The sequence below is a fragment of the Notolabrus celidotus genome, chromosome 9, assembly GCF_009762535.1.
Source record: "Notolabrus celidotus isolate fNotCel1 chromosome 9, fNotCel1.pri, whole genome shotgun sequence".
Lineage (NCBI taxonomy): Eukaryota > Metazoa > Chordata > Actinopteri > Labriformes > Labridae > Notolabrus > Notolabrus celidotus.
The window spans coordinates 27,513,788-27,522,875 of record NC_048280.1 but is presented as its reverse complement, the minus strand read 5'-3'; the positions used below and the strand labels follow the sequence as shown (position 1 = coordinate 27,522,875).

General features: G+C 40.7%; 1 protein-coding gene across 4 annotated transcripts; it reads left to right on the top strand.

Moving 5' to 3' along the window:
- The first annotated feature begins 2,634 nt into the window (after positions 1-2,634).
- npy8br (neuropeptide Y receptor Y8b) lies at positions 2,635-8,763 on the top strand. 4 transcript variants are annotated; one of them, XM_034691250.1, is made up of 3 exons: positions 2,635-2,912; positions 3,170-3,420; positions 6,186-8,763. In XM_034691250.1, exon 3 carries the CDS (start codon positions 6,343-6,345, stop codon positions 7,447-7,449), a length of 1,107 nt encoding a protein of 368 aa, XP_034547141.1. In that variant the 5' UTR covers positions 2,635-2,912; positions 3,170-3,420; positions 6,186-6,342; the 3' UTR covers positions 7,450-8,763. The 4 variants fall into 4 exon arrangements, with proteins under 4 accessions (XP_034547141.1, XP_034547142.1, XP_034547140.1 ...); XM_034691251.1 differs by having other exon boundaries at positions 3,166-3,420; positions 6,190-8,763; XM_034691249.1 differs by having other exon boundaries at positions 3,166-3,420.
- Positions 8,764-9,088: the final 325 nt, after the last annotated feature.

Sequence of the window (9,088 nt, the reverse complement as noted above, 5' to 3'; positions counted from 1 at the left end):
GTACTGTGTAAATAGACAAAGGGCAGGAGTCTAAACAGATGATAGCAAAAGAAAAAGTTTTCAAAGACATTTAATGTAACAGGGAGATATTTCAAAGACATTTGAGACATGCTTCCTGTTCTTGTTCTACCATATCACGGAGGACAGTAGAAATCTTATCTGCTTTTCACTTGTTTAGGAACATGTGCTCTGTTTGTTTATGTTGGATATTATGTGCAATTATGTTCCCGTGTTCCCTTTTCCATGAGAGGCAGTATTCCTCTCCAGATTGCCGAAGCTTCTTTGATCACACTTCAGTCTGCTGAATGTTCTCAAGCCTGGCAACTTGTCACTTATCAATCTACACACACACTCATACACACACTGTCAACAACATGATCTCATGTCATCATACAGTGCAGAATTGCGTTGACATTTAAGACTTGGGGAAAGAAATGTTTTCATCTATCTTTACATCAATACAGTAAAATGAATCAAACATAAGTGATAAAAGGAGATTGCACAGCTGGAGAGGTACAACAACCCTTCCATATTTAATATATTGAACAATTTATCACTAAAGAAAATACTAATTGTTGCTCTCCACTTTTGTAAAGCCAGCCTTTGTCAGCAATATGTGCATAGATTAATTGTCTTGAGTGACTTGACACCCTTGTGTCTGTGTCGGGTAAACACCCACAGAGCTGTCGTTGTTGGCAAGTCGTTTCAGCATTCTGCCTCTCAGACAAACAGCTATTACTGTTCTCTCAAACAGCCTCCTCTTCAAACAGGAGTGTGTGGGGACTGTGTGAAGAAGCAGTTAACAATCTTCTGCTCAGGCAAGAGAGGTGCAAAAAAGGGTTTAAAATAGTTCTAGGTGTTATCTGCGGAGGGATCTGTGCAGTTATGTTCAAGCTGATGATAATTAGTTAGTATGGACGTGGGGAATCATGCAGAGGTACACGTGCAGAAAACGTGACATCTCTGTGGATACATTTGGTTATAAGCTACAGCGCATTCGCCAATCCAAGACATTGAGTCTGTATATTTAATTCACTGTGTATAAGTGAATGCCCAAACAGGGATGTGCATTGATAATGAGCTGAAGCATTACACTCCCTAGGCAACACTTCATGCACCGTAAAGTTGCACCATCTTTATCAACAAAAATGATTCAATTAAATCTTAACATTTCATAAATGTTGATGTGGTTATCCATTAGCATGTATCAGTACCTGTTATTGAATTCAGGCGACAGCAATTGATTGGGGATTTTTTTTAGATTTATGAATCACAGTGTTTTAAGTGAAATAATAACACAAGATAGAGAACTGCATGTTCTCTGTCTGACACTGTTTGTCACTACAGAAAAACCATTTATTATACAAGGGCTTTGTACCACTGACTCCTTCAGTATTAACGCTTGACAGTATTAAAAGCTTGGTTTAGAAAATCTTTTACAGCATTGATTGATCATCATAGCTTATTTCTTTCTTCTTTATTCATTTAACCCGGTAAAAGACTCTTGAGAATTAAAACCTCTTTTTCAAGAGTGACCTGGCCAAGACGGCAGCACAAAACAGGTTACAACACACATAAGCAAAGAACACAAATACAATACGCTCACAGTATCACATGGTTACAAGATTACTCAGTGCAATCACAAGATCCAATTGAGCTTGTTTCTCTGTCTTTTATGATTGATTTGAATCCCCCCAGAGTTACAAGATGTGTCAGTTTCAAGTCCTTCTGCACATCATTCCAGGTAAACAGGGCTGAAAATTTAAAAGCCTTTTGCCCAGTTCAGTTCTGACTTTCAGGACCTGCAACTGTATGATTTCCTGAGAGTGCAGGCCATATCAGCTGATGTTTCTACACATGTGTACACACAAGTATGTAGGGAGAAGTCCAAGAATAGATTTATAAATAAAAATCAACCAGTGAGAGAGTCTACGACTGTATAAAGGGGGAAAGTGTGCGACAGCGTATAAGGAACAGTGATGTACATGATAGCTGCAACCGGTAATAAAAAGCAAAGCAGAGTGACCAAGCTTTTTCAGTGGTTGCTCCTAAAATGTGGAATAAGCTACCCACCCAAGTCAAATGGCTCCCACCCTGGATACTTTTAAATCACATCTTAAAAGTCATTTTTACTCCTTGGCTTTTAATACAGCACGAGAGTTTATGTCGGTCTCTGTTTGTCTTTTAATTTACTTTATTTTAAATTTTACTATTACTTATGTCTACTGTTTGTATTTGTTGTGCAGCACTTTGGTAACCTTGTTGTTTTTAAAATGTGCTATATGAATAAAATGGGTTGGATTGGATTGGATACAGTATCCAATATATTTAAAAACTGATCAGGAGCATTCATAAAAAGCTGGCCTCCATATTCCGGATTTAAAACGTTCTCCTCAAGGGAAGAAAACAATGCAATTCTTTCCCCAGTCATTGCAAGGCAAATAGTCAATAGCAGAGAGCCACATAAAGCTAGCGTTGCAACAATTCAATCATATATCAAAATTAAATTACTGAGATATTAGGGTAAAGTCATTTCTCATGTGGAATTAAACTCGTCTCATTATGAGAAGGCTTTGCTTGTCCCATAGGAATCATCTCATGTCACAAATGGGCTACATTTGAGCGAAACAGAGCGTGCGTAAACATTTCAAATAACTCAATTTCCCCACTGGCCCCTGTGTGTGCGCGTGCCTGTTCGCGCGTGTACACGAGCTACGTTGAATTATTATGTAACATGTTCCCAATCACATCCCAGCAGCCTGAGTCTGAGGCATAAGGTCGCTTTAAGAGATATCTCAGCTCCTATCCGAGCCCCTGGCAGGACGCCTCCTACCTTCTCTTCGACTGAAAACTCTGCCGAGTCTCACCTGATGCAAAGCTGCGCGCGGAGTCTGGGAAGAAAGACCACTCCGGTAAGAAACAATGGCTTATTTATTAGCTGATAAAAAACGGCATTTTGGGCTAGCTTATAACTCTTTTAGAGGGGTACCTGAAAGTACGAAGTTACGTGGTCCGGTCCTTTTATGTTCCTTTTTGTGTTTGGTAGCTCTAACACTGAAATCATTCAGTTCTAGTTTCTAATCTGAACACAGTGAGTTTGTATATATTTTGAATTACCTGTGTTAGTGCTGATGGGATTTATAGTTTTCTTTTTACTTGCACCAGTCAGACTGTGCATTGGTGAGAGTGTAAGTTAGTTGCAGTCAAGTGGACGCTCAGCTGGTCTAGAGGTGGAAATATATGTGAAGGATCCCCCCAACATGAGACATGAGAGCGGTGAGCACACTGCAGGGTGGTGCACGAGAGGACAGAGGAGACTCCTTCACCTGTCCGGAGCTGAGAAAATCCCCCACACGCCTGTCTGCTGACCCAGCTGCAGACACGCAGGGAGGGAGTCCAGAACAGCTGCAGGGACTCCGGGTAGGACACATGTACAGTAACCGGTGCACCATGTCTATTATCATATTGCTGCATTGGCGATCCCGGATTTGTGGCTGATTTGTGTCGTGTGGAAGTTGATCAGTGAGATGACGAAACTGAGATTATGTGAGGGATTTCTATTCAAAATCATCTTCAAATTATTAAAACATGTCAATTTCAACACATCCTCACAAGCTTTAATTTGTTTGCATTTTTTTTGCATTGGTCCTCCTACATTGTGTATTTTTATTTCATGCTGGCTCTTTGTCATTGTGTAATATGCTGCTAATCAGGATAGATTATAAAAAAAAATGTCAGGTCCAATATTAATCGTGTTGCTTTTAAATTTCCTTGCTACATTCCTTGCACTGTCCTCCAGCAGACACAACACAAGCAATGCATCACTTTAAGTGTCCAAAGGCTGCCATAAATAATCAGCATCAAGGCTGCAGTGTGTGTATAATATGCGGGCCACATATCTGGAAACCCTGCCAGGTTGAGTCAGGTTGACATCCAGCAGAGTATTAATTATCCAGACGCTGAAACAGAGGAGACTATGAACCTCAAAGGAATTTAAGTGGTGTTACTGCACGTAGCTCTAGGTATCAGTGTTTACTTTGTTATGAATAGTCTGGCTCTGTTTGTGTTCCCCATGGAGGAAACAGCAGAGCATAATAAGACTTTTCCGCTCATAATAGAGACAGCCACAAGCTATTAATGTCCTACCTGTCAGCATTTATCATTGTTAACGAGTCCACAATTAAAATGATAAATCCTGTGGATTTTTTTTCTGTTAGCATTGTTGTGTTGCACTTTCTGGGGAATTGAGCCGTCGGCAGAACATCTAAGTTAATCAGTACTGTTTTGACTGCAGCACAAAACTAACCCCATTAAAATATGCCTGTATGCATGCACACCCCAGAACACTTCTCAGTAGTTCCTGATAAAACAAAATTGTATTTCTCTTCTGTTCCAGTACATTAATTTGTTTGACGTTGTACTTTAAATCTTAGAAGCTATTATGAATGCTTAGTGACAATCAGAGGTGTCTGCTGCTCCTTCATGGACAGAAACAGAATCAATTCCTGCTGTCAAAAAGGGAGGAAACAGTGTGAGGAAATGATTGTCTCTCAACAAGCAGTCATTATCACTGTTATTGTGATGGAAATTTAAATCAGCATGCTATTATAAGCGAGGCTATGAAGGCTTGATGTGTGCTGATTTCTTGATGATAGCCATCAGCGCATCATTTCTTCTTATAGCTAGTCCTCAAGGAGATAGAAGATCTGCGCCTTGGCAACAGAGCTATGATATCCGTGCACCACCATTAATTATTCTCCTCATTAATCTCTGGTTTTGTGATATTCAATCTAATGCCAGTGTGAACAAAGGGGGGAATCTGACCACTTAATACATCTCAGCTCCAAAAAGACACTTGTGGAACCATAAGGAGCACTTCAAATTTAAAAACCTCTCCTGCTGAGAAAACCATCAGTGGCAGAAAAATCATTTTCTGCCTCACATGGTCATTTAGAAAAAGTAATGATGAAACAAGCTTTCAAAAGAAGTCAGGGGCAGTTTCATGCTGGAGCTTTAATTACAGCAACTATTCCAAATTAAGAACAATAAATGTTACCAATCAAGAATTTGCATGTATAAAGCCAATGGATACAAATACTGACGTGATATCAGGTCTTGTGTAAGTAATAATCAGCATCCAAAAAGTACTTTGAATTGACTCACTTATTTTCAACACCCAAAGCTGTTAAAAAGAATTCCATAAACCAAGCAGAGGAGCAGCTTCAGAGCTGCTAATTAGCTTTTAACACCCAATTCTAGTGTTATCCACAAGCTCAGAAATGATGACTAGAGGTGTTGATCGTTGACTGTGACTGTCAATTTTCAGCTACCTGGAGTTTAGCCTGACTAGTTCATTATCGGTGTTCAACATTGTTGTTGTGAAAAGTTTAGTTATGTTATGATTTGGCACAAGCTAAAGTTACAGATCCATCATTTAGCATTGCAGTTTTAGCTTTTAGAACACAGAGGGATCTCGGTAAACAAGCCATTTAAAAATTAAAATTTTCAGATAGCAGGGCTTCTGATTCCTCTGGTTCTTGCTCAGACGACTCAAACATGTGGGGCTGAAACCCATGCTGAAGTGTTATAAAGTGCAGTTAATAGAGCAAAGTTTAAGGCTGGCTGCAGAAACACCGGAAACCACGGACACACCAATTCAAAGAAGACGATATTTGCAGCAATAATAAACATGTTTACAGCCTAGTTCAAAAAACAGCTTTGATCTGAGGAGCTAAGTCATGACTGACTTGACTGACAGGCAGGAACACTGTAGCTGTTGGCTAGGAGGCTCAAAGCCCACCTCGTTACCTCACAGTAAATTCGACAATAGTTAGGTTGACTTCAGCATGTCCAATATGGCATCCGCCGACGATTGGCTTCAGAACAGATGGTTGACATCACAGATACTACGTCCATTGGTTATACAGTCTATGGGCTGGACTAACAGTGCAGTTGTTGGCATAATGCTGATTCTCACAAAAGCAAAACTTAAATATTTTTTAACTAGACTTAATGAAAGTTATGAAATGTTTTTTCTTAATTTTTTAGGGATGCTTAATGAGACTATCTACTTTGGTTTTATATGCATTTTACTCTTTGAGCCAAATATCCAGAGGTCCATGAATATGCATTTCATTACTGTGAGTTTGATTACGGTTATTTATTCAACTTTCCTTTTTTTCCAGGCAGCAAATGAAGACTGCTCTGAAGACTGTAAAAGGTTAAGGATGATGGAAAGCTGTAAACAATGCAAATACTATTCATGAAGTAATTACAGCAGGTGTGACACATCAGCTATTTCAATTAAACCCCGGCCTCCGAGGTGAGCCCAGGAAAACCACCATGGAGTTGCAGCACAACACCAACCACAACCAAGCCTTGTGGAAAGAGATACCATGGGATTTCACCGAGGACTGCTCACTTTCAGTGAGTGGCACTACTTTTCTCATCATTGCTTACAGCACATTGATGGCTGTGGGTCTTATTGGGAATTCCTGCCTGGTGTTTGTCATCACTCGACACAAGGAAATGCAAAACGTCACCAACATCTTCATCGCCAACCTGTCATGTTCTGACATCCTCATGTGCATCGTGTGCCTGCCGGTCACGATTATCTACACTCTGATGGACCGCTGGATCCTCGGAGACGCTCTCTGTAAGCTCACACCCTTCATTCAGTGCATATCTGTAACTGTCTCCATCTTCTCTCTCGTCCTCATCGCCATGGAGCGCTACCAACTCATCGTCCACCCAACTGGATGGAAGCCTGTAGTGAGTCAGTCGTACCTGGCTGTGGCTGTCACCTGGGTCGTGGCCTGCCTGATCTCAGTGCCTTTCCTCTCGTACAGTGTCCTCACCTTGCCTTTCCAGAATCTGAGTATCCCATTTCCAGTTGGCGAGCATCTTGTTTGTATGGAGCGTTGGCCTTCAGTTCAAGAGCGGCGAGCTTACACAACTTCCCTCCTCATCTTCCAGTATTTCCTACCTCTTGTCCTCATCATGGGCTGCTACCTACATGTCTACCTGCGTCTCAGGAGAAGGAAGGACATGGTGGAGCGTGGTTCCAGGAACACCACCCAAAAGAAAAACAAAGGCTCCACAAGGATCAATGCTATGTTAGTTTCCATCGTTGTGGCATTCGCCCTCTCCTGGCTCCCTCTTAATGTCTTCAACACAGTGTTTGATTGGAACCATGAGGCCATCCCGTCCTGTGGCCATGACGTCATCTTCTCTTTCTGCCACCTCACGGCCATGGCCTCTACCTGTGTCAACCCCATCATCTACGGTTTCCTCAACAGCAATTTCCAGAAGCAGCTCAAATCCACCCTGTTGCGCTGTCGCTGCTGGGGGGTGGCAGAGAGATACGAAAGTGTCCCACTCTCCACCGTCAGCACAGAGGTTACCAAGGGGTCAACCCTTAGCAATGGATCTATCAGCATCAATACTTAGAACCAGCCTTTTCAGTAAAAGACAAAGAAACTACTGGGGCCTCTTCCGCCCTCATTGTGTCATCCTTTTGGCGCTTTTTTTTGCTTCATTTGGTCCTAAAGAAGGGTTGACGTTTTTAAGTTAGAGATCTCTTTATAGCAGTCTGGAGGGAGACAGCTGAGGACCCTTAACCAGCATGGCGCATTGGCCTCAGCTCAACATGCTGTTCACATGTAGGAGGAAGTAGATAACAAAATGAAGGTACAAAGGTTGGACAAGTTTGAGTATTGTGGTGCAGCGAAAGGCACTTTACATGAGCACTTTTGCAACTAAAGTCTGTATAGTCCGTCCCCCATGTGCTATGGACACAAAGAGACAGCATTTAATCTGCTATACATCTGTCCTATTTTCTTTTCAAGCACAGAAGGATTTTCTTTTCATGTTTACCTGCTGAATGTGAGCAGTTCGACCAACAGAGATTATTGAAAGGACAAAGCTGTTGGAGAGCTGCAAATGTTTTTACAGTAATGTTGTTTTTCAGATTTGCTGTTTTATGTTAATACTGTCGAGGTAACACGGTCCAGGATTGTGAATTATGATGTTTTAATGACTGTTGACTGAGTAGCTTATGGAGGAGAGGACATTAATGCATATAATGTGGCTCCAGGCATGTATTCAAATGTTTTGCTAGAATTGTCTTAATGCTTTTCTTATTACCTTAAATGATCACAAACGATGTTAAGACCTCTGCCGGAGAACCTTGGCAGGAGCATTACACATTCAATGCTCTCTGCCAAGGTCTAAGCTGCAGTGTATAAGTGTGTGCATCCTTTTTTTCTCATACAATGTGCCATACAATAACCATATATCAAGTGCCGTAAAACAAAATAAAAGTGTCAGTGAAGGACTTTGTCAGAGCGGGGTTCTTTTGCAGTATATATCATTACTGAAGACATATGAGGCCTGTTAAAGAGTGACACAGTTATGGTTTATGATAGGGTCAATAATAAAAGGCACTGTGTAGCAAAGTATTTATCTCCTAGGAAACCTATTGTTAGTTGTTACTCTTTGTGATGGTGAAGAAAATTAAAACATTTACTGTTGTCCTCAGTAATAATGTCTATTTTGTAATGTTTGCTTCGGCAAATATTTTTGATGGTTGATTTATTCATGTCACTCTCAGCGTGTCATCTTTTCACTTTCATTTTGCCAAACGTCTGATGTTATGGGCAAAATGGCATGTAGGGAACCCTATCTTTAAGGTAACTGTCTGGACTGTGGCATCATAATTTATCAGAATAAAGGTTTAAAAAATGTTTATATGATTCAATAACACTTTCCAATGTTGTATTATTTGATGTAAAAGGGTGAAATCCCTTTTGTAAACAGTGAACTTTGTAAATATTTGCTTTTTTTTAGGTAAAATTCAGTATCCTGTCTCCAGGTGCATTATTCAGAGAGGAAACTGGGATCAGAATAAATTTCAGATAAGGCGGAAGTGTTGAATAAATCCGTGTTCAGAGCCTTAGATCTAAAACCAGTTTTACATTAAACTGGACACAGCATGTTTGTGAAGCTAGTGTACAACTGCCTTAAACCTGCATTATTTTCTCACAGCAAGTAAGGGGTTGCTCAGCTGGTTGCAAAAAGGGGTCTAATT

What these genes read in the sequence shown, in the direction of transcription:
- npy8br (XM_034691248.1), top strand. Translation starts at nt 6,343, where the DNA reads ATGGAGTTGCAGCACAACACCAACCACAACCAAGCCTTGTGGAAAGAG.